Here is a 26782-nt window from a genome sequence, read left to right on the forward strand (position 1 = left end):
CATTTCGGTTACTGGCCGATCTCGCAATGTTGTGGCCCACAGTAACGTGCTACCTTTGTTGTCTAAGTTATCTGAAAAGTTTCGTAAGTTTGGGTTTAATTTATTTATACATCGTTTATTTTTGTTACGAAATACAATTTATTTATACATTTTAATACACATTTAAGTTTTTAGTTCTTTTTTTTTTTTAATATATGTACATACATATATATATTTTAAAGTATTAGGTAAGGCAGGTTAGCTTGAACTAGCCAGACCTTATATAGACTGAATTAGTACATAGTGTTACCAGAAGTTTGCTCAACGACCAAACTGAAAAATCCTATTAGAAACCATGACTTATGTTATAAAGTAAATCCGGCAAATTTATATTATCGTTATAGCTGGAGCCTAAGTCTGGCGAGCGCAGGGCACGAGCACAGAGCATGCTCGATCGTTTCCTCATCCAACTCATTTCCTACATCTGCGATCATTGTGGATAAAACAAGTGTGATATCATATCCGTCAACTGCCTGACAGGATGTTCAATATGGTAGCGCTTGACATGGTGTTCAATATGGCGGCGCATAGGACCGGCTACCTTCAGCGGGTGATAGAAAGAGATACAGAATGAGACAGCAATACTCAGTTAAAAATCAGGTGATCCATTCTATTTGAAATTTTGACGTCTATGCAGAAGTTATGACACTTGTCTTATCCACAATGTCTGCGATCACTGACTAGGCCTTATATAAAAACATGTGACGTCAGAAGGCGGTGTCTAGTCAGAATACTTATCACGAGCCTACAGTCCCCTCTTTTTAATGAAAGGAGTAACTTTGTTTACGATTATAAGACCTGCACACGATCTTCGACACCTTGCAGCTATTTTCCTCCAGTGTTTCGTCTACTTTGGTCACGGGTACCCATTTTCGATTGAAAACAGCAGTAATTTAGCAGCTTGTAGGATCTTTTTATATCCAGATCAACGCGATATACTGCGTACCCTACTTCTTTCATTACTTTGGACCTTCGGTGTAAGTGTATCACCTCGTCGCGCATTTCAGCGCCTTTGCGCCAACCAGCCCATCAAAGCGCAGGTAGGAGTCTTTTCATCTAGTTTTTGATGCCGTTGTACTATTATGGTGCCGTCCATAGCAATAAAGCAGTCAAATGCACTTAGGCAGTAAATTGCACTTACTGCCTTTGAATGCCAATAAATATCTGCGGTTACAGTTTACTCATTAACTAAATAAATACTCGTTTAAAATTCACAATGAAAGATAAAACAAGGTTTTAAATTTGAAGCTTACTTGGAAAATCTTAAATTTCCCAAATAAAAATAAAATTTTTCTCCGATTTTACTTTTTACCCTTTACTGCCTTTTCGCTATGGACGGTAATATGCCGTATGTTCTGCGCTCAAGCTGCACGAGGCATTGAGTCTCGTTGCAGCTGCTTACGGTATTATGTGCGATCACGCGGCAATTGGGCTATGACCGAACTAAACACCCAGTAAGAAAAAAGGAAAGGTGTCGTCGATAATCCTACATAGTTGAATTTGTACCTACTTATATAAATATTCACATAAAGGTTTTTGTACTTACTATAATCAGCAGGATTATGGTACACGGGGCATGGCATATCCACTGTGTGTAGAAATGGCACCAATTTTTGTGCGCTTCCCTGATATATACAATTGCCGGCCGATAGCACGTACACTTGATCAAAAATCTGGAACAACCTAGCTGTTGGTTGATGGATTGTACATATAATGGTTCTTCCTTGTTGTGCTAACTTTTTACATAATTCCAATACCTTGGTACATGAACTGCTGTCCAAACCGCTAAAAAAGTTAAAGAAATGCATACATAGTAATAAAGTTTTAAGCATACGGGTATTTGCATATTTCAATAATATTTTCATAAGAATCTTACGTTGTTGGTTCGTCAAGGAACATCACTGTGGGATTATTAATCAGCTCCATCGCGATAGATAGCCTCTTTTTTTGTCCGCCTGAAAGCCGCTTTGTCATTGTTTGGTCATGTTCGTACAAGCCTAGCAATAGCAATATATCTTCGATCTGTGCGTATAGTAAAAGTTATTAGGTCTTTGGTCATAAACAATAAACGCTTAAGTCCCGTGTAAAAAAATAGACTTAGGCGATTATTATTGTGACCACAGAAATGTCGTCATCTGGGCGGTAAAAGCTGCTGACTCCGTTCAACAAAATTTTACAGTAGAACGAAAAAACTCAATTTAAATTAAGTACCTTCGGTTATTTAGCATAAAAATAAACAGTATATTTCAGAACTTTTTTTGTTCCGGAAAAATTTTTAAAATCGGGTCTTTTGTAACAGAAGTCTTTGAGAAGTAGAACAGGATCAATCACAGCGTAGTGATATTTAACTACGTCTAGTTTCTGATTTTTTATTAAGTATTCATTAAAAGTTAAATTGGAGTGGTCGAAATTTAAAATTCACACTGAAGTCGTTATCAGGGGCGCAGAATAGCTATCTATGCTTTGCAAATATTTCGTCTCTAAAAAAGTTTACTGATTTGTTTGTTTAAGGAAAAACTTGAAACTTCTTTGGCCGTTTATTATTATTTCTAAACGGCTGGAAAGGTAGCTTGCGTAATTATTCACGTTTAGCACGGCCTATTCAAAAGCTGATCAATTATATACATTTTATTTCCAATCTCGAAAGAAATTACTCGCGAATCCAGCTACAGAATAAGGACCCAGTTATCAGATATTGCTTTAAGGAGCTTTTAGAGATATTTTACGTGCCAAAGAGTACATTTAATTGAAAACTGGACTTAGAAGCTTAACCGCGGAGACGACGCACAGTGGACTGGATTTGGCTTTCCGTGAACTTAGTGAAATGAAAAAAATATTAGTTAATAACACAAAAACTTTGATGGGGATCGATTTTAAGTCTCATTACATGACGTTTTTATATATGAGTATTTTTTCGTAAAGTTATAGCAAATGAAAAAAAATTATGTATGGGAAAAAACAAATTTTTACCGTTAACTCATTCTCCTCAAAACTTGATTAATTTATTTATATAGTTAGGGTTATATACTATGCAATGTACCTGGTTTCATGGTTCGAAAAGCTTCGCGTTTTTTGTTTTTTGTTTTTGGTTTTTGGTTTTTGATTTTTTTTTATTTGGTTTTTGATTTTTTTTATTTTAGTATTGCGAATGGCTTTTTAATTTTGGGAAGAATTTAAAAACAAAAATAGTTTTTTTTTTGTTTTTGTTTTTGGTTTTTTTTTAATGTTAGTATTGCGAATCACTTTTTAATTCTGGGTAATATTTAGAAAAAAATATTTGATAATTCATATTATACATTTAATTTTTTTATATTGAAGTTATATTTAACAATCCAAAAAAGTTTCAAATCAGCTATTCCAGCTTGCTCGTTAATTAAATTTTTTTTGTTTATATGATGCTCACTATTTCAGCTTGTTCGCTAGTACCAAAAGAGTAATTAAAAGCAAAACTATTCGATCGGTCAATAGTCCATGAAATCTCCAAATATATATATAGGTATATGACCAAAAAAAACTAAAAAAAAAAAACTTAAAAAAAAAACAATTTTTATTATTTTAAGTAAATGTTGCGTTTCATATGTAGTATTTATATTTGTACGCAATTAAAATTGAGAAACTAAAATATTTAGTTTTCTGTATCATAGTCGTGGTTTTGCGGTAGGAGTAGTAGAGATTTCACTTCTTCGGATATTTCCTCATGCTTACTAGGTAATTTCGATCTCCTAGATGAAATAAATGGGTCAGAAGTAACTAACAAATTATTAAAATGTACAGAATAAGGACCCAGTTATCAGATATTGCTTTAAGGAGCTTTTAGAGATATTTTACGTGCCAAAGAGTACATTTAATTGAAAACTGGACTTAGAAGCTTAACCGCGGAGACGACGCACAGTGGACTGGATTTGGCTTTCCGTGAACTTAGTGAAATGAAAAAAATATTAGTTAATAACACAAAAACTTTGATGGGGATCGATTTTAAGTCTCATTACATGACGTTTTTATATATGAGTATTTTTTCGTAAAGTTATAGCAAATGAAAAAAAATTATGTATGGGAAAAAACAAATTTTTACCGTTAACTCATTCTCCTCAAAACTTGATTAATTTATTTATATAGTTAGGGTTATATACTATGCAATGTACCTGGTTTCATGGTTCGAAAAGCTTCGCGTTTTTTGTTTTTTGTTTTTGGTTTTTGGTTTTTGATTTTTTTTTATTTGGTTTTTGATTTTTTTTATTTTAGTATTGCGAATGGCTTTTTAATTTTGGGAAGAATTTAAAAACAAAAATAGTTTTTTTTTTGTTTTTGTTTTTGGTTTTTTTTTAATGTTAGTATTGCGAATCACTTTTTAATTCTGGGTAATATTTAGAAAAAAATATTTGATAATTCATATTATACATTTAATTTTTTTATATTGAAGTTATATTTAACAATCCAAAAAAGTTTCAAATCAGCTATTCCAGCTTGCTCGTTAATTAAATTTTTTTTGTTTATATGATGCTCACTATTTCAGCTTGTTCGCTAGTACCAAAAGAGTAATTAAAAGCAAAACTATTCGATCGGTCAATAGTCCATGAAATCTCCAAATATATATATAGGTATATGACCAAAAAAAACTAAAAAAAAAAAAAACTTAAAAAAAAAAAACAATTTTTATTATTTTAAGTAAATGTTGCGTTTCATATGTAGTATTTATATTTGTACGCAATTAAAATTGAGAAACTAAAATATTTAGTTTTCTGTATCATAGTCGTGGTTTTGCGGTAGGAGTAGTAGAGATTTCACTTCTTCGGATATTTCCTCATGCTTACTAGGTAATTTCGATCTCCTAGATGAAATAAATGGGTCAGAAGTAACTAACAAATTATTTAAAATGTCCTCATTTGTGGCTTTGCGGCTAATGTTTCTTGCATGGTCTCGACGATATTCTCTAAAATCTTTATTTCTGGATTCAGCGACTTCTTCGTACAACTTTCCGATAGGAATGGAACCAAAATGCTCTATTATTGAAGCTCCATGTTCTAAAATTTTATGCACACTTTAAGGCATGTAATACCATTCATATAGTTCGACGTAAACTCGAATGGTTTCTCTGGCGTACATGTTGAATTTTTGTACATCTATTGGACACCCACATGAAAGTGCCTCTAATATTGTAGAGAATCTTTGAATGAGATTTTCACTAACACCAGTTATAGAGGCGGTAGTTTTAATGCCAGCGAAAAATCGCCTAGCGGTATTTCCATCATTCGTTGTACCGTTTCCTTGCTTTACCACGCCTACCAATAAACCAGTCTGGTTTCTGAAAAAATTCTGTACTGCTCTCCGCTTTTCTTCCAATTTAGATTTATTATCTCCTTTCGCTATCCACGATTTAAATTCTAATCGGTAAGATATATGAAAAATACACTCCATAAATCGAATTCTCGCATGCAGAGTTGACATCCCATATTTGTAAATGTCAATGGGGTAGCCTTACATAAGTCACAACGTTGCGTGCATGTATCACTCAAAATTGATGAAGCTTTTCCATCAATCATGGTTAGTACTAATCAGTGACTGACTTTAACTTTTTCACATTTTGTTTCCATTAAATTGTCGATGTCGAATTGAATCGCACTCATTTCTTGAGTGATAGTATATTTGTTTTCTTGCACAAATTTGAAAAAATTTCGTCGAGTTTTCGCGAATTTTGCACACGGTTTTAAAATAAAATTTAAAGCTTGTGGGTTAGACATTGATACATATTTTTATTGAGAAATAGTAAAAATTATTTTAGTGAAGCCAAAATTGCTGGAAATTGGAAAAAATACCTAGATGCACACATATGCTCGGTAGGGTATGTCGATATGAAACCCGGTTACTAAAAGTGTTACAAATTTTTATTTTTTTATTTTAAATTATAAATTTTTTAAATTAGGTTTTACGAAAAAATGTTATATAACAATAAATTATGGAAAAAGATCACAAAATACGAAAATGTACATTTAAAGTCCTAATTCCCAACTTTTCAATTTCGGTCCACTGTGCGACGGTGTGCAATTTTTTTTCGGATTACAACATTTTTAGTAAAACTTCTACGCATGTAACAAACCTTGGCTTCTTTCTCCTCATAGCTCACATTTGGACCCAATTTCAAATCTGCTGCTATATGCATGTTTTCATTAACTGTTAACAGAGGTTGTAGGCGGTCATCTTGCGTGATGTAGCAAGACATACGACGAAATGAAGCTAAAGATAAATATAAAAAGGCTTATTATTATTGTTTATTATATAAATAAATTCAACTAGTTATGTATGTATGTATGTGTGTACTTACGTAAATCCCTACGACGTCCATTGAGTAGAATGGTACCATTTACTCCGGTTGTTTTGAAGCCGGACAGTGCATCAAGTAAAGTTGATTTACCTGCTCCAGAAGGGCCCATGATAGCAATTAGTTGACTACCAAGAAATTTCCCATAAACGTCGTGTAAAATCTCTTTTTTTCCTAAAAACGGTATTTTCAGAAATTAATTTTTTAAAATTACATATTTGTGACCCGGCCTATGAAAAGGTGGCTTATGACTCAAAAAAGAAACAGCTGCTAAAGATAAACAATGCATTTCTTCAGTTTCTTAGTAGTTTTTCTTTTGCATTAAGCCACCTTATCATATGCCGGCTACATATGCTGAAATTAGATCATATTTACTAAATAATAGTAAAGCTAATAAGATATAGAATAAGAAAAATGAGCTATATTGAATGATTCTTTGGTTTTACATATCAATATCAGGTGAAAAGTTTAAGGGAAATAACTTTAAATATCAATTGATGGTATTTTTTTAAACCGTTATCTCCAAAACTGAAGTCCGTATGGCAAAATGTTACCTGAGGTCAACTATCAAAAGTTTACGCTAAATTTTTAAATGCTATTTATGAGGCGTTGTTTTGTATTAGATTTGTAAAGATTCGTTTTATGTGTGATATTACACATGTGCGTCGGGACAATAGGGCTGGCGGATTTTCTTGACAGCTGTACTGGAAACATCATAAATTTGCTCCAAAATCCCGAAATTTTTGAAATTTTCGCAGGACATTCCGGGAATATTTTTAATAAAGATCCATTTCGACGAAATAAAGATAATATTGACCTTTATTTCAAACAAACGCCTTTATTTTATATACAAATTAATACACATATAATATATGCTAGTATGTATGTAATCGCCCATGAAACAGAAAGTACAAGATGCTTATAAACTAAAAAATAAAAATCTAACTGGTTTACGACGATCTTCTTTGACAATTTTTGAAACATCTGAAGTGCTTCAACATTTACCTTGTTTCAGAATATTTCAAAATTTGTTTAACCTATACCCGCGGCCCAGTCCGCGCGAAAAAATACAACAAAAAATTATTGCGATATACCACGAATTGAGTACCGAAATAGTACCGAGACCGTCCCGAACATAATCTTTAAATAGTCTCAACAAACCGTGAAATATTCGTATTCACAGAGATGAGAGATAGAATTAAGGATATACTGGATTTCTACTCCTCTAAAATACTTTTTTTCGAAATTATCTTGAAATAGTTCCGAAAACAACGAACAGATCTGGCGATAGTTAGAAAATATTGCGCAGCAGTCCTTCTTATATGATTCTCGACACAGTCCTGAACTTTAGAAAACAATCTTGAACCTATATATAGTCCCGAAAGAGTCTTGACGATATTTCTACGAAAACAGTACAGAAATTGATCCGAAACAGTCACAAGAAGATCTCGAGCACAATTTGTAAACAGTTACAAAATATTACAAGTTACAATAAATCTTGAAATAGTACCGAACAATTTCGAAAAGTGATATTGAAATAGTTCTTAAGTAATCTATAAATAGTCCTTAAACTATTCCTAGCAGAATCCTAAAATATAGAAATAGTTCCGTACACAGTCCCGAACTGGCTCAAATAGTTTCGAAGTTATCCTTAAAAGCATCCCGAAGAGCCTTGATATAATCTTGAAATGTCCACGATATTATACCAAAAACAATACGAAAACTATCCCGAAATGGTTCAAAAAGTTCCAAAATAGTTCCGCTGTATCCAGAAGTCGCCCAAAAACGAGGACGACTTAGGAAACCGGTTCTAGGGGGAGATGGAATGCAACTGTTTACTTCACCAACATTTCTTGACGTTGATCTATGTGGCCACATACTAAAAATAAAATAGGTTTTAAATTTAGGTGCAGCTTTTTGACATACTTTTCTAAGAGCTATCTGTCAAAAAAGCTACATCTACATTTAAAACCTATTTATTTGCTTATGACTATGCGCCAATATTTTTAAGTCAAGTATATGCAGAGTTATGACAATTAATAAAAGTTGTTCAGGGTGGATATCACTCTCCCTTTCTTCTAATATATTGAGTCTAGGTTTATATGGCTCAGAAATCAAATAACATCATGGTAGGTGGAATGAACCAAAAGGTATGAACTTGCTAAAAAGTCGACCTATATGTCACTGATACCAAATACTAATTATTGGAAATTGCGTAAATATATATATATATATAATATATATATATACATATATACTATATGTACTACAGATCTTTATGATTTTTTCAGACAACAATATATGCTATATACGTAAGCATTCGTTTAAATTTGAAGCCTCTACCTCTTAAAATAGGGCAGTAATTACGAACAGTTTCTTATCTGAACAATCGGTTGTGGGGGATATATACTATATATACGACCGATCACATCAATTTTTTCAGAAAACAATATCTGCAATATACGAAAGTATATGGTGAAGGTTGAAGCTTCAATCTGTTAAACTGAGGAAGATATGACAAAACTCCTCTTTTTCTGAAAAATCGGTTGTATGGAGGATATATGCTATAGTGATCCGATCCGGCCGGTTCCGACAAATGTCTAATCGGACACCCAAATACACCCGCTCACCAAATTTTATCAAGATGTCTCAAAAATTGAGGGACTAGTTTGCATACAAACAGACAGACGGACAGACGGAAATACGGACATGGCTAAATCAACTCAGCTCTTCATCCTGATTATTTCGGTATACTTAATGGTTGGTCTATCTATTTTCCTTTAAGGACTTACAATTTTGGGTTTCGTGACGAAATTAATATACCATTTCATTTTCATGAAAGGTATAAAAACTCCGGAGTAATATAGCATTTTCGGTAAAAGTCTAGTTGAAGGGTCGACTGCTAATACGCTACCAAAAATATCGAGAGATTTGTCAAACGACGCGCCCTGACATCATTATTAATAATTCGAAGGCGGAAAATAAAAATGTTAACTCGTTCAAAAGATGCTAACGAAATCGAAAATGACCGGCGGGTCCCTCGGAAACCGGGGTGGGATTCAGAGTATTTTTGCGCAGAACACCTTTCTGCGTTGGCCGCCTTCCCCCGCGCTTATAAAAAATTACCCTGGGTGGGCCCAACACCGGTTTGGAGACCAAAACTATAACCGCGCAAAACACTTATGTTCACAATTTTTTTTGTGGGTAGAACAACATTACAACAACCACATGAAAATCGCCAACTTCAACTGCAAATATCTCCGGACAGAGATCCGCCTTCGGATTATTAATACTGATGTCAAGGCGCGTCGTTTGACACCTCTCTCTATATTTTTTGACGCGTATTAGCAGTCGACCCATCAACTAAACTTTTACCGCATTTTCAATCACTGATTGTCAGTACTGCAATCCATATTGAGGGATTTGAAAATTTCCAGATATATTGCAATCTGGATCACGATTCATCAATATTACATACTAAACCATGATGCAATTACAAGGTGACTGACGTTGGCAACTTCTCTTTCTAATCCGCCATCTTGAACTCCCGCTCTGAAACTCAATTTGCCTCTTTACAAAACTACCTTTTCATTCAGAGGAAAAAGTTTAGTAAAAACCTCAGTTTTCCTCCAAAAGTATACAAAGGCATCACTTTTTTCTCCAATTCTATTTTGTGTTGACTTTTCTATCATTCAAATTCGTGATAAAATATTTTTGGTTATTAAACAAAATTTTAGAAATTTGGATGTTGTCGTTAAAACATGAAAGTAAAATGTTTAAAATAATTATGATAGTTCACTTTCTAAACACTTTTTTACAATTTGGTCTTCTCATTTCCTTCTCCAGGTAATCTGCCTTTTGCTGTCGAGAGATGGATGCCAATTTGGGTTGCGCACATCCAAAAATCCAAACATGTCTTCCACCTGTAGCAATCTTTTTTATATTTTTTCGACCGAAAGGCAGGACAGGAGTATAAAACATGTCTCGGTCGCAGGCAAAGTCGTTCAGTCTCAATTCATTGCAAGAGGTATTGTTGTAGGGGCTGAACCTTCCAGCTTTGCGGCCAAATATACGTTTTGTCCCTCCTGGCATTGAAGTTGGCAGACACGACTTTTTTAACATGTGCGTTACACGCGCTCCTCTTTCTACTACCACGAATCCAAAACGAAGCCTGCGTTCGTTTGCTTGACCACTTCCGTTGGTCACATTTACTCAATGGAATGTGGTTTTACGTGGCAGATGCTCATCATAGCGCCTAACGCGGTTTGACATGTAAAGTGTGAATCACACCTTTGCACAGCTAGCTGGCAAAGCAATCCATAAAAAGTTCTCAAAGATATTTTTATTTTATCACATCACCAAACATCCCAAAAGAATATTTCTGGTCATTCCCACATGAACGGCTATTATAAGGTTTTCTCCGTGGGTGAACTTCTACATACGACCCCAAACTTCTAGGTTCTGTGGGTCCACAGAATATCACCGCTCCACTGGTTCGTTACTTAGTAGTGATTATAGGATGGAGTTATAAAACTTGCGACTTATAATGTAGCCGTCAACCGATTTGATGCTGATAAACTAACAACGCCCGACAAGGCAAACAGTATTGTCTCCACTAGGCTTATTAGTAATTATAGCAGCCCTGCTAAATCTCCACTGACGGACACTTTCAGTTCGCCCAGGCCAAGAGATCAGCCTAACGTGCCGACGCTGCGGTGATCGAGAATTCCAATTTTCGGACTAACACCGAGCTAATGGCAGAATACTCCACCCTCAAACCTATTTACTTCAATTTCAAGACTTTCGAATTGAAAAAGAGCTCCCGTCGCTCCTAACAAACATCCGAGATATCGAAAGTGATTTTGTCAAAGTAGCTGCTTCTTTTACGACCAGCTAGCTATACTACGTCGAATAGCAGGCAGTATATGGGGAGGAGTGTGGTCTTCATTAAGTTAACCCATACCGTGCGCTGACTTAATCTTCTTGTAATTCATGTTGCCCTTCGGAACACAAACTAAGCAAAATATTTCAAGTTTGCGATATACACTCGAATTCAAAAACATTAGGTCCAAGAAGTCTTTGAAGAAAGAATAGTGATCTATATTTAAGTGGCCGGCCTGCATGTTTTATGCAAACTTTGAACGGAATCTGTTAGGGCTGCTGAATTATCTCAGAAGTTTATTTGGAGAGCCTGCTATTAACATATATTAATATAAGAAAATTTTCATGAAACATGTAAAAAATGTACTTATTTATTTGACACAAACCAGTAATAAATTTAATACCATTTCAAAAAAGGGCCTCTTCTTTTCCTCCCCTTTCTCTCATCCTTCGTTTTGTATGGGAGTTTTCAAAATGAGCTGTCACTACGTACGTCGTTATTACATCATGATACTAAACATGCAATAAATATCGTGTTACAGTATTTCCTCATCGAGTAACGTTCATATACACATATATATGCAAGTATTAATACATACATAAATATTAGGGGGATTCATTTAACCGTATAAATGCCTTATAAAGTAGGTAAACGTAAAAATGTATCTAGTGCGTAAACGAACTGTCAAATTGTCCATGAAAAATCATTTACACAATATGTATAAATTTACGCGCACATTTCATGGTGTAAACGCGGTAAACTCAAAAAAATGCAACCTTGCAAACATAGCAGCCGTAATTTTCATCAGAAATCTCCAACTATTAGGAAATCATTTACAAGAATTTCTTAGTAAAGACGTTTTATTTTAATTTTTCACTTAATCTTTGCATTTTTTAATTTATAATAATAATGAAAATTTTTTTTTGACAGTAATACAGCTGATCGACAATTCAGTTTATAAAGAATATTACTAGGTGCATTCATAAAACAATGTGTGTAAACGGATATAATTTTACACCTTATAAATTTATACGGTTAAATGAGTCCCCCTATTAATTATCATAGGCGAAAGCTCGAGCGTCATAAACAGTTACAAACTCATACAGCGATTAGTCGAAATATTATTGTTTACAGCTGAAAAAATTAATTGGGTACAAAGTTTACAGTATTGAAACTGTGAGTTAATTATATACCAATAAGCATTACAATAAGGTTACTTTAACTTATTTTTCAGGGCTTTTATTCAATGTTTTCTAAAATGTTGTCAATTGCATGGTTTAAAAAAATTCCATTAAGACAATTCTGAGGCTAATGAATTCTAGTAGGCTAATGAATAAGTGCTTGCTTAGAAAGCGAAAGACTGTAGGTTCGAGGACCGATAATAGTATTTTTATACTCAGTTGAGCAGAGCTCACAGAGTATATTAAGTTTGATTGGATAACGGTTGGTTGTACATATATAAAGGAATCGAGATAGATATAGACTTCCATATATCAAAATAATCAGGATCGTAAACAAATTTGATTGAGCCATGTCCGTCCGTCCGTCCGTTAACACGATAACTTGAGTAAATTTTGAGGTATCTTGATGAAATTTGGTATGTAGGTTCCCGAGCACTCATCTCAGATCGCTATTTAAAATGAACGATATCGGACTATAACCACGCCCACTTTTTCGATATCGAAAATTTCGAAAACCCGAAAAGTGCGATAATTCATTACAAAAGACAGCTAAAGCGACGAAACTTGGTAAATGAGTTGAACTTATGACGCAGAATAGAAAATTAGTAAAATTTTGGACAATGGGCGTGGCACCGCCCACTTTTAAAAGAAGGTAATTTAGAAGTTCTGCAAGCTGTAATTTGGCAGTCGTTGAAGATATCATGATGAAATTTGGCAGGAACGTGACACCTATTACTATATGTACGCTTAATAAAAATTAGCAAAATCGGAGAAGGACCACGCCCACTTTTAAAAAAAATTTTTTTGATAGTCAAATTTTAACAAAAAATTTAATATCTTTACAGTATATAAGTAAATTATGTCAACATTCAACTCCAGTAATGATATGGTGCAACAAAATACAAAAATAAAAGAAATTTTCAAAATGGGCGTGGCTCCGCCCTTTTTCATTTAATTTGTCTAGGATACTTTTAACGCCATAAGTCGAACAAAAATTAACCAATCCTTTTGAAATTTGGTAGGGGCATAGATTTTATGACGTTAACTCTTTTCTGTGAAAATGGGCGAAATCGGTTGATGCCACGCACAGTTTTTATACACAGTCGTCCGTCTGTCCTTCCGCATGGCTGTTAACACGATAACTTGAGCAAAAATCGACATATCTTTAATGAACTTAGTTCACGTGCTTACTTAAACTCACTTTATCTTGGTATGAAAAACGAACGAAATCCGACTATGACCACGCCCACTTTTTTGATATCGAAAATTACTAAAAATGAAAAAATGCCATAATTCTATACCAAATACGAAAAAAGGGATGAAACATGGTAAGGTAATTGGATTGTTTTATTGACGCGAAATATAACTTTAGAAAAAACTTTATAAAATGGTTGTAACACCTACCATATTAAGTAGAAGAAAATGAAAAAGTTCTGCAGGGCGAAATAATATACCCTTAAAATCTTGGCAGGTATTAGATATATAAATAAATTAGCGGTATCCAGCAGATGATGTTCTGGGTCACCCTGGTCCACATTTTGGTCGATTTCTGGAAAACGCCTTCACACCACTCCCTTTTAAAACTCTCATTAATACCTTTAATTTGATACCCATATCGTACAAACTCATTCTAGAGTCACCCCTGGTCCACCTTTATGGCGATATCTCGAAAAGGCGGCCACCTATAGAACTAAGCCCCACGCCCTTTTAAAATACTCATTAACACCTTTCATTTGATACCCATATCGTACAAGCATATTCTAAAGTCACTCCTGGTCCACCTTAATGCGATATCTCGAAAAGGCGAACGCCTATAGAAAGAAGGCCCACTCCCTTTTAAAAATACTCATTAGCACCTTTCATTTGATACCCATATCGTACAAACAAAGTCTAGAGTCACCCCTGGTCCACCTTTATTGCGATACCTCGAAAAGGCGTCTACCTATAGAACTAAGGCCCACTCCCTTTTAAAATACTCATTAACTTCTTTCGTTTGATACCCATATTGCACAAACGAATTCTAGAGTCACCTCTGGCCCACCTTTATGGCGATATCTCGAAACGGCGTCCACCTATGGAACTATGGATTACTCCCTTTTAAAATACTCATTAACACCTTTATTTTGATACTCATATTGTACAAAACAAATTCTAGGGCCACCCCTGCTCCACCTTTATGGCGATATCTCGAAACAGCGTCCACCTATGGAACTAAGGATTACTCCGTTTTAAAATACTCATTAACACCTTTCTTTTGATACCCATATTATACAAACAAATTCTAGGGTCACCCTTGGTCCACCTTTATGGCGATATCTCGAAAATGCGACCACCTATACAACAACCACCACTCCATTTTAAAACCCTCATTAATACCTTGAATTTGATACCCATATCGTACAAACACATTCTAGAGTCACCCCTGGTCCACCTTTATGTCGATATTTCGAAACGGCGTCCACCTATAGAACTAAGGCCCACTCCCTTTTAAAATACTCATTAACACCTTTCGTTTGATGCCCATATTGTACAAACAAATTCTACGTTCACCCCTGGTCCACCTTTATGGCGATATCTCGAAACGGCGTCCACCTATGGAACTAAGGATTACTCACTTTTAAAATACTCATTAACACCTTTCTTTTGATACCCATATTGTACAAAGAAATTCTAGGGTCACCCCTGGTCCACCTTTATGGCGATATCTCGAAACGGCGTCCACCTATGGAACTAAGGATTACTCCCTTTTAAAATACTCATTAACACCTTTCATTTGATACCCATATCGTACAAACGCATTCTAGAGTCCCCCTGGCCCACCTTTATGGCGATATCTCGAAAAGGCGACCACCTATACAACAACCACCACTCCCTTTTAAAACCCTCATTAATACCTTTAATTTGATACTCATATCGTACAAACACATTCTAGAGTCACCACTGGTCCACCTTTATGGCGATATTTCGAAACGGCATCCACCTATAGAACTAAGGTCCACTCCCTTTTAAAATACTCATTAACACCATTCGTTTGATGCCCATATTGTACAAACAAATTCTAGGGTCACCCCTGGTCCACCTTTGTGGCGATATCTCGAAACGGCGTCCACCTATGGAACTAAGGAATACTCCCTTTTAAAATACTCATTTACACCTTTCATTTGATACCCATAACGTACAAACGCATTCTAGAGTCAACCCTGATCCACCTTTATGGCTATATCCCTAAATGGCGTCCACCTATAGAACTATGGCCCACTCCCTCATAAAATACTCTTTAATGCCTTTCATTTGATACACATGTCATACAAACACATTCCAAGGTTTCCCTCGGTTCATTTTCCTACATGGTTATTTTCCCTTATGTTGTCACCATAGCTCTCAACTGAGTATGTAATGTTCGGTTGCACCCGAACTTAACCTTCCTTACTTGTTTTTAAATAAAAATAGCCCAGTATAAAGTTAGTTTAACTTTGCGTTTCACCAAGCGAGTAATTTCATTTTTGCATTCAATAAAACCCATCACCGTAAGCTTAAGGTTAAGTTTTCGGGCTGAATCTTGTGTCACGGGCCGCTATTTTGCAAATAAGCTGGCATTCGTTTTATGAGTATATCTCGTGACCTAACGGGAATATGAAAAATTTGTGATACTAGTCTTAAAAAAAAAAGATGTAAGGAGCGATAATCTCCCAAGAGATTTTTTCCTACAAACCGGGATACAATGTTCTAATTAATAATTAATGAAACAAATAAATCCACGCAATATATCTCCGAGGAGACTTAGGCGGATGAATCTTCTCTTTTAATTTTCGTCGCACTTCTTTTAATTTTTTCTACAAATTGACAACACAGAACCTACGAGGCAAATGAATTTTTGTTGAGAAGCATTTCATGGCAGAAATACACTCGGAGCACTTGCCAAACATTTTGCACGGGGGGTGAACCCAAGATCTTCGGTCTGGTAGGTGAAGCACGCTACCAACACAGCAATGCGGTGGTCTCTTAGCCAATGTTAATATCTAAAAATCTTTCATATAAACTTTATTCGGCAGTCCTTAAAAGTTATTGACAAAAATAGCCTAAAAATTTAACGATACATTCCTACAAAATGCAATCACTTTTTATCTGTACTTAAAAAAAACATTGTCACGCTTTTTATAAATCTTCTTTCAATGAAAATATTTACGTAGTAATATTGCAGCAACAGTGAAATTTTGATTTCATCGGTACATTAATTTCCTTTTACCTGTGCCGCTTCCACGTTCTGCTGGCATAAAGAGGTTGTAAAAAATTAAGCCAAAAAACTATAAATGCGGTAAGCTCCGCTGGAATTAAAGGGTTAAATCCATTTCAAGCAAAGTCGGGACGGCAGGTTTTCCCGAAGTATCTCACTTTACCCCTCTAATCCTCGGTGAAAAGATACATTTTGCTAAAAAATTTTACAGAAAAAGCATTTTTGCTTTCATTACTTCACTGATCTTATTACATTAACAAAACATTTTTATATTATTTATATTTATTTATATTTCAGATGCAAATTTTTTCTTAGGGATTTTAAATGTAAACACCAATTTTCCATATCTCGTTTTTTAGAAAACAGAGTCGGAATCCCATATTCCTACCCTCAGAAAAAGCTTGGATGAAATGGCACTTAAGAAACTTTTTCCTCTTCGCATGGCCAAAATTTCTTTAAAACGAGGAAAAATTCCTCAATTTGAAGAATTTTTCCTCATTTTGAAGAAATTTGGTCATGCGAATGAGGAAAAAATTTCTTAAGTGCCATTTCATTCCATTCTTCGGCAGAAATTTTTTTCTGAGTGTAGTGTTCAGCACGCATCTCTATAAACGGAAACCAGTTTCTCTTTAAAGAACATGGCTTAGTGAATATTTTCTGAAATTTTAAGATTCGGTTCTATTTATACATTTTTTTTAAATTCACCGACATTCAGAAGTGAGTGTTTTCACATATATTTGAAAAATTATATGCATATGTACGCTAGCCAATGCCCGCTACTTCGTATCGAATTCCAAGTCCCATGCTTTTTATTTTTGCAGATAAAGCTGAGAACCACATACCAATACAAAATAAAACAAGTAAGGAAGGCTAAGTTCGGGTGTAACCGAACATTACATACTCAGTTGAGAGCGATGGAGACAAAATAAGGGAAAATAACCTCGTAGTAAAATGAACCTAGGGTAACCCTGGAATGTGTTTGTATGACATGTGTATCAAATGGAAGGTATTAAAGAGTATTTTAAGAGGGAGTTGGCCATAGTTCTATAGATGGACGCCAGGTGGACCAGGGCTGACTCTAGAATTTGTTTGTACGATATGGGTATCAAATGAAAGGTGTTAATGAGTATTTTGAGAGGGAGTGGGCCTTAGTTCTATGGGTGGACGCCTTTTCGAGATATCGCCATAAACGTGGACCAGGGGTGACTCTAGAATGCGTTTGTACAATATGGGTATCAAACGAAAGGTGTTAATGAGTATTTTAAAAGGGAGTGGGCCTTTGTTCTATGGGTGGACGCCTTTTCGAGATATCGCCATAAAGGTGGACCAGGGGTGACTCTAGAATTTGTTTGTACGATATGGGTATCAAATGAAAAGTGCTAATGAGTATTTCAAAAGGGAGTGGACCTTAGTTCTATAGGTGGACGCCGTTTCGGAATATCGTTATAAAGGTGGACCAGTAGTGGAATTCACTAACTTTTTTAACGACATTTGCCATCGCTTTATTAGCGAATCGATAACTATAACGATTTCGTTTTTCAGTAACTATTTTGTATCGATATTCGTTTATCGACGATCAGCTGTGTCGTTAAATAAACGGCAAGTAAATTGGCTGCGTTAGAAATCACGATATTAATATTTCTGGCTATTTTAGTTAAAAAAGAAAATCGGAACTTTAATTAAATACTTTCAAACACAAAAAGCTGCTTTATTTATAAATCCAATGGCATTTGAGTAATTGGCGTACGTTTTATCACAAAATGAAGAATTACTAAGTCCATCGCCAGTGGTTCATAGAGAAGTATAATACCGCATTTACTTACCGCATTTACTTACCTTTTGTTAAAATATATAAAAACTTTTAAAAGCAGTTAGTATGCGGAATTTATTTATTTTTGGCACTCCTTTTGTGCTTTTCGCATTTTTTAGGTTTCGTTAAGCTGTGCTGCCACCTTTATACTATTAAAACGAAATTTAAATGTAATTTATTTCGATTCGTTAAAACTAAGTTAGTGAATAGCACAATCGATAAGGCAAGCGACAAAATCGTTAATTAAAATCTCGACAAATCGCATCGTTATAAGTTAGTGAATTCCGCTACAGGGTTGACTCTAGAATGCTTTTGTACAATATGGGTATCAAACGAAAGGTGTTAATAAGTATTTTAAAAGGAAATGGGCCTTAGTTCTATGGGTGGACGCCTTTTCGGGATATCGCCATAAACGTGGACCAGGGGTGACTCTAGAATGCGTTTGTACGATATGGGTATCTAATGAAAGGTGTTAATGAGTATTTTAAAAGGGGTGGGTCTTAGTTCTATAGATGGACGCCTTTTCGAGATATCGCCATAAAGGTGGACCAGGGGTGACTCTAGAATTTGTTTGTACGATATGGGTATCAAATGAAAGGTGTTAATGTGTATTTTAAAAGGGCGTGGGCCTTAGTTCTATAGGTGGACGCCTTTTCGAAATAAAGGTGGACCAGGGTTGACTCTAGAATGTTTTTGTACAATATGGGTATCAAACGAAAGGTGTTAGTAAGTATTTTAAAAGGGAATGGGCCTTAGTTCTATGGGTGGACGCCTTTTCGGGATATCGCCATAAACGTGGACCAGGGGTGACTCTAGAATGCGTTTGTACAATATGGATATCAAATGAAAAGTGTTGATGAGTATTTTAAAACGGAGTGGGCCTTAGATCTGTGGGTGGACGCCTTTTCGAGATATCGCCATAAAGGTGGACCAGGGGTGACTCTTGAATTTGTTTGTACGATATGGGTATCAAACGAAAGGTTATAATGAGTATTTTAAAAGGGAGTGGGCCTTAGTTCTATAGGTGGACCAAGGGTGACTCTAGAATTTTTTGTACGATATGGATATCAAATGAAAGGTGTTAATGAGTATTTTAAAAGGGAGTGGGCCTTAGTTCTATAGGTGGATGCCTTTTCGAGATATCGCCATAAAGGTGGACCAGGGGTGACTCTTGAATTTGTTTGTACGATATGGGTATCAAACGAAAGGTGATAATGAGTATTTTAAAAGGGAGTGGGCCTTAGTTCTATAGGTGGACGCCTTTTCGAGATATCATAAAGGTGGACCAGGGGTGACTCTATAATGTGTTTGTACGATATGGGTATCAAATTAAAGGTAAAAATGAGGGTTTTAAAAGGGAGTGGTGGTAGTTGTATATGTGAAGGCGTTTCGAGATATTAACCAAAATGTGGACCAGGGTGACCCAGAACATCATCTGTCGGGTACCGCTAATTTATTTATATGTGTAATACCACGAACAGTTATCCTTCCAAAATTCCAAGGGCTTTTGATTTCGCCCTGCCAAACTTTATCATTTTCTTCTACTTAATATGGTAGGTGTCACACCCATTTTACAAAGTTTTTTTCTAAAGTTATATTTTGCGTCAATAGACCAATCCAATTACCATGTTTCATCCCTTTTTTCGTATTTGGTATATTATTATGGCATTTTTTTCATTTTTAGTAATTTTCGATATCGAAAAAGTGGGCGTGGTCGTAGTCGGATTTCGGCTATTTCTTACACCAATATAAAGTGAGTTCAGACAAGTACGTGAACTGAGTTTAGTAAAGATATATCGATTTTTGCTCAAGTTATCGTGTTAACGGCCGAGCGGAAGGACAGACGGTCGACTGTGTATAATATCTGGGCGTGGCTTTAACAGATTTCGCCCTTTTTCACAGAAAACAGTTATCGTCGTAGAATCTAAGCCTCTACCAAATTTCACAAGGATTGGTAATGTTTTGTTCGACATATGGCATTAAGAGAGAACGAAAATCGACACTGATGATGGCACAACGCCGAAACCGGTTTGTCTCAAAACCAAATTTGACAAGGGATGACGGAAAATCGTTCCAATATACATCATTTATCGACCCTGTCGGAAAATCAACCAAACAAGATAAGTCAGTATCCTAGACAAATTAAATGAAAAAGGGCGGAGCAACGCCCGTTTTGAAAATTGCTTTTATTTTTGTATTTTGTTGCACCATATCATTACTGGAGTTGAATGTTGACATAATTTACTTATATACTGTAAAGATATTAACTTTTCTTTTAAAATTTGACTTAAAAAATTTTTTTTAAAGTGGGCGTAACCGTTCTCCGATTTTGCTAATTTTTATTAAGCTACATATAGTAATAAGAGTAACGTTCCTGCCAAATTTCATCATGATATCTTCAACGACTGCCAAAATACAGCAGGCAAAACTTCTAAATTTCGATACTGATGATTTTGACATATGGAAGTCTATATCTATCTCGATTCCTTTATACCTGTACAACCAACCGTTATCCAATCAAAGTTAATATACTCTGTGAGCTCTGCTCAACTGAGTATAAAAAGATACAGCGTGCTCGTCTAATATACCGAAAATCCTGGGTTCAATGCCCGGAAGAAGCAAGATCAAAATACTTTAGAAAAAGTTTCTCTAAAAAGGCACTGGTTTAACAAACAGTCCGAATGTATTTCTGCCATGAAATGCTTCTCAACAAAAATTCATTTGCTTCGTAGGTTCTGTGTTGTCAATTTGTAAAAAAAATTAAAAGAAGTACGACGAAAATTAAAAGAGAAGATCCGTCTAAGCCTCCTCGGAGATATATTGCGTCGATTTATTTATTTTATTAATTATTAATTAGAACATTGCTTTGAAAACAACCCAATGCCACCACACCAATGTTCACCCCATTGTGAAAACAAATTCTAGGGTTACCTCTGGACCACATTTAGGCGAATATTTTTTTCTGAAAGTAAGATATTGAAATATAAGATATCATAAGTTATTATCCCCAGTCAATATCTTTTTGATACCTATTTTGTGAAAATACATATAGGGGTACCCCTGATCCACGTTTTCGTCTATATCTCGTAAAGTGGCTAAGATATCGAAATCAGAGATACACTGTTTTAAGCCTTCGTCTGGAGCTTTAATTTGATATTCATATTGTGCAAACACATTCTAGTGAACTGCCGGACTAAAATGTACCCTTCACTTTAAGTTAGGGCTCTAGTTTCACAACGGCGAAAATAGCATTAAATTCTATGCAGTGGTTTTTGACTGATGCCCGGTCAAATATACAGCCCTGTTGACAGACAAAAATTTAAAAACTTTTGATTTGGAATCAGTTGCCCTAATAATCACAGACATCGGCCTGTTACAGTTTATTATATGTAGAGATAAAATCTTACATAATACAAACAACTTTTAATATCAGAAATGCTTCCAAAATGTTTTCATACATTTAGAAATACGGGTTCTTCACGCTTCACTAACATTCATTGCTTAATTATTTGTTGGGTTTCAATGAAGCATGATCCAGATATGGATAGAAATTTAACATGCAAATGCAATAACAATGTGATCCATATGGATTGTTGCATTTGCATGTTAAATTTTTACCCATATCTGGATCACTGTTCATTGGAACGAGAGGATTGTGTCACTAATGCACTGTTTTTCAGTGGGAGTTTAAACTACAGTTAAAATTGACTAGAGTTTAACCCTGCCACTTCGGCCGCTTAAGCTGAAATGAGTAGCAAAATGGTATGTTATCGAACAAAGTGGCAAGGTTAAACTCTAGTCAAGTTGCCATAACCTGTTCATAAAGGGCCAGTTAATGGTGACTTAACCATTACCAGATAAAACAGCTGATGGAACCAACCTTATGGAATCGATTAATGGTTCCATACTATAACGCTAAAGCCATAACCATTCCATAGCCAACCAATTGGTTTTTGTTTTTCGCCATATCCATAACCTAAAAATATTTGACTCGAAGAATTTACTAACATTTTGTAGATTTTATTTATTGTTTTGGATACGTTTTGACTAATATATTTATTTTTTGTAGTATATGTTTGTAATTTTGAGGGCAATTGATATGTATAAGTAAAAATATGGTTATGACTATGGTGTTATGACTATGTCAACTTTAACTCAGGCTTAAAGAACTTGCCAGAAACAAAAGTCGTAGCTTTGGTACAAGCAAACATACAAAGCATGTACTGAACAAAAGATAAATCTATGCGAATAAGGCTATTCGGAGAAGTTGCACAACAACAAATACGTGGCCTTGGTCGAGACAGTTTGTAAACAGATCGATTCTCGCAGGAGTGCGGGTGCGAGTCCGCCTTCCGGCAGTCTTTGAAGAGATTTACAAGGTATAATCGACAAAGTGGCAGCTTAGCCGCCCTGATCTGACTTATTTAATAAAATAAAAATTATACGTTCAAAGTACCTGAAATTATGTATAACCAAAACGAACGTACCTTAAGCCATTAAAAAATGTTCTAAAAATGCATCGGTAAATTTTTAGTTTTTTTTCGTAAATAATTAGGGATGAGACATTACCATGGAAGCATTGTATTTGCAAATAGCATCGCAAAGAAGTATCGACATCTTTTAAGTATCGGACCGAAAAAATCGTTACTTATTTATATCGGTAATTTTTTGTAAATAATTTAGAACGGGGGTTGACTTCTAAAACAAGTCCGAGACAAGCATTAAAATACGTTTTTTGACCTCCATATCAATAACCCGATGGCGGAAATCCTAAACTTTACTTCGGTCAAGAGATATTTGTGATGAAGTGTCGCAAGTTGTATTTTCCTTTTGTATTTTTCATGCTTTTATTGTAAAAATATGTACACATATATCCAGAAAGGCGTTCTGTGGAGAAATACTGTGGTCGCCAATGCAGTAAGGTGTTCTGCGCAAAATTTCCATGGATCCTACATGCGGCCTTAAAGTGTTCCGGGGTCACAGTTTAAAATTTCAGAGTGTATCTTTAACACGCATATATTAGATATGTGTACATATATAACTCTTGTTTGTTTAAACAAAGGATGCATCGTAACGTTAATTTCACGTTAATCAAGAAATTTCAATCGTTTTCGATGAAATGATGTCGTTAATGAATGCGTTAATAATGGCGCAAAGTCATAGTTAAATAAAATAGTTTTTGAATTTAGTTACATCATTTTGACATAATTTTCTATGACCTATCTGTCAAAAAATCTGCAACTAAATATAAAACCTATTTTATTTTAACTATGACTATCCGCCAATAACTTTAATACGAAATGTTATTTTATATTCTGCGTTTGTGCGATGAAAACTTGAGTACGCTTGTTTCATCTGGTCTCCGTATTATTCTTGTCATGTTGCAAGAATTGAACGAATCCAAAAAGTATTCGTACGCTTTGCATTACGCAGTCTGCGCTTCTCGGATCCTATCCCGACTTATAAAGCTCGTTGCTTATTGATTAACTTAAAATCATTGCAGGACAGGAGGACAACTTTATCCCTGTCGTTCGTTTTCGATTTGTTACGTGGGGTTGTTGATTGCCCTGTGCTCTTGGAGAGGATTTTCGTTAATATACCGGCTAGAGCTCTTCGTGCTTCTGAGTTTTTTCATATTGGTGTTCTCAGGTCTCTTTATGCGCGGAATGCTCCAATTACTAGAGCCTTAATTGAGTTCAATAGAATTTCTAAATTTTGTGAGATAGATTTTTCTTCTTCGAAAGATGGCTTTCTGAGTATTTTAAATACTTTTTATAAGTAAGGTAATTTATATTATTATACATTGTTAACTACTTTACACTTTTATAATTAGCCTATAAGATTCTTTTTTAATTGGCTTAAATAAATAAATAAATAAATGTGTTATCAAAGCCATAGCACGCGTTCGGTTGTGTGTGAGTGAAATTAACGTTGAAAGCGAAAGTCGCATAACGTTTATAACGTTAACTAAGTGGTTTCGTTTCGTGGCGAAACGTAACGAAATCATTTCGATAAGCTAATTTTTATTGTTAACGAAGCGAAGTGGTGTGGTCTCGTACATGTCGAAACTAGGAACATGTGACAGCCGGAAATAAGCTGATTTTTACTTTTTTAATATGATTTGACACTTGATAACTTCATTCTTCCAACTTTGACATTAGTCCATCGATTTACAAAAACAAAGTACATGGAATTTGTATTTATGTATGTACGTATGTCACCTTGAATGGTTCCGCCATGGGTTTCGTATGTTGAGCATTCTTGGTTTATCTTATAACTTTAAACGAGCAATTCTTGTATGATTGTTTAGCCGAACGATCTCGGGAACGGCTCAACCGATTAAAATGAAATTTGGCACAGAGATAATGCAACCTTCTATCTAGGTGTTACCACTCAGAATATTTCACAAGGTTGCCACCTATTCGAAATTAAAAAAAAATTGCACGAAATATGCCTATATGGGTATCAAACGAAAGGTATTTCACTCCGCAATACAATAGGAACATTTTTGAGTAGGGTTGCCATTTAGGGTTACCACCTATTCGAAATAAAAAAAAATAGCATGAGATATGCCGATATGGGTATCAAACGCAATGTATTTCACTCCGCATTACAATAGGAACATTTTTGAGTTGGGTTGCCATTTAGGGTTGCCACCTATTCGAAATTTAAAAAAATGGAATGAGATATGACGATATGGGTGTCAAACGAATGGTATTTCACTCCGCATTACAATAGGGACCTTTTTGAGCAGGGTTGCCATTTAGGGTTGGGGTAGTTAGACGAAATAGTAGTCTACTTACTCATATTCTATTAAAGCTTTAAAGAACATTAAAGTTAAAAATCTTCGTAAAAAAATCTTACACATGATTCGACTTAATTTTCTTAATTTCACACACGCTAATAAAATTGAAATGCAATATAAAGGCACCGTGGCAAATTCTAGCAAAATATATTTAAATGCATATTTTTGGCAAAAATGAAATGAATAATTGCAATTTCCACACAGATTAACAGTATTTGCTACCGTTCAACACTAGAGGCATTGTTCAATTTGAAAACGACATCTAACCATTTAACTTCTTACCAACAGATGGCGCTTAGGGAAGTAAGTTGAAATTTAATTAAAAACTGATAGTTGTCATAACTGATAGTTATCATTCGTGAAATTTGCAAGTTTTTGGAATGTAATAAAATTGTGTGATTTTCATAGTGTATAACTAAAAAAATGTTTGAAATTAATAATTCGGCGCATGAAGATACTCGACCTAAATAACTTAGTTCTCGATTTCACTAATTGTTACAACAATCCCTTATACTATAGGCTGGAATTACCCATTTCAAATTTTTCATCCCATTTCATTTTGCGGTTAGTGTTTGATATGTTTTTGAAATCTATTTTTAAGGAAATCAAATATTGGTAAGTAAAAATATATATCACTCATTTGCTTCAATAGCGTCATAACTCAAAAAACAAAATTTTCCAGGAGAGCCATTCAAAGATTTTAACTGCCATATGTTGCGCATATAAAGGCATATTTTCATTTTTATAACACGTGCTAAGTTTTTAACTGATCACGAAGATTTTTTATACAACAAAGATCATGATACTGGGTACGTTTACATGTTATTAACTCAAAAGTCATGTGTTTTGAGTTATGACGACGTTGCAGCAAATGAGCGGAGGAGAGTTTGATTAATGATGACATGTAGAACAAAGTATGTTATGCGGCATACTCGAAGATTGCCGAGCAAAACTCGGTCGCCCAGGTACTACCAAATAATAAAACAAAATGTTACGTATACGCACTGGTATCTGTCTACTCAGGCGGACATGCTTGCGTCTCGTCGGTTGGCGGTTAATAAAACAACGTGCTTATTCCTGTACATATGTATATCTATATTCGAACTGAGGCCTTAGTAGGCAGTAAGGATGCAAAATTGAAGGGAAATTATAGCAAAACTTCTATAAAATATATATACATATGCATATGGGGGGGAGTATTTAATTTGTAAGATAGATACGTGCTTGAAAGCATATCTACGCTGCAACAAATAGCAAGACTTTCTAGTTTTAAGGAATAATAATTTGAAAAATTTGTAAACTAGAATACTATATGTAGCTAGTACGATAATTTTAAAAAATGTAATGTCATTGAAACAAAATATTTAAAATATAAGAATAGTTCCACAGCAGAACCAATATCTTCTCGGATCATCGTAGTACTTCTTTCTGTTTCTACATGAACATATGCTTCTTTGCGACTCATCCCAACCTAATATATTTTGTGCAGGGTGGGGACATCCTAGAGTAATTGGC

The 26782-nt window shown here is 34.9% G+C and overlaps 1 protein-coding gene across 3 annotated transcripts in view; it reads right to left on the reverse strand.

Annotated features, from left to right (window-relative positions):
- Window positions 1-26782, reverse strand: part of LOC137240004 (ATP-binding cassette sub-family G member 4) — a 133799-nt gene that overhangs the window by 24631 nt on the left and 82386 nt on the right. For all 3 annotated transcript variants that reach the window (XM_067765872.1, XM_067765868.1, XM_067765869.1), the window contains 4 exons: window positions 6359-6529; window positions 6134-6270; window positions 1916-2061; window positions 1586-1824 (listed from right to left, as the gene is read on the reverse strand). In XM_067765872.1, the coding sequence (XP_067621973.1) occupies window positions 1586-1824; window positions 1916-2061; window positions 6134-6270; window positions 6359-6467 (631 nt within the window). In that variant the 5' untranslated portion in view covers window positions 6468-6529. The remainder of the gene's footprint in view (window positions 1-1585; window positions 1825-1915; window positions 2062-6133; window positions 6271-6358; window positions 6530-26782) is intronic.

The sequence above is a fragment of the Eurosta solidaginis genome, chromosome 2, assembly GCF_040869045.1.
Source record: "Eurosta solidaginis isolate ZX-2024a chromosome 2, ASM4086904v1, whole genome shotgun sequence".
In the NCBI taxonomy this organism is placed as follows: domain Eukaryota; kingdom Metazoa; phylum Arthropoda; class Insecta; order Diptera; family Tephritidae; genus Eurosta; species Eurosta solidaginis.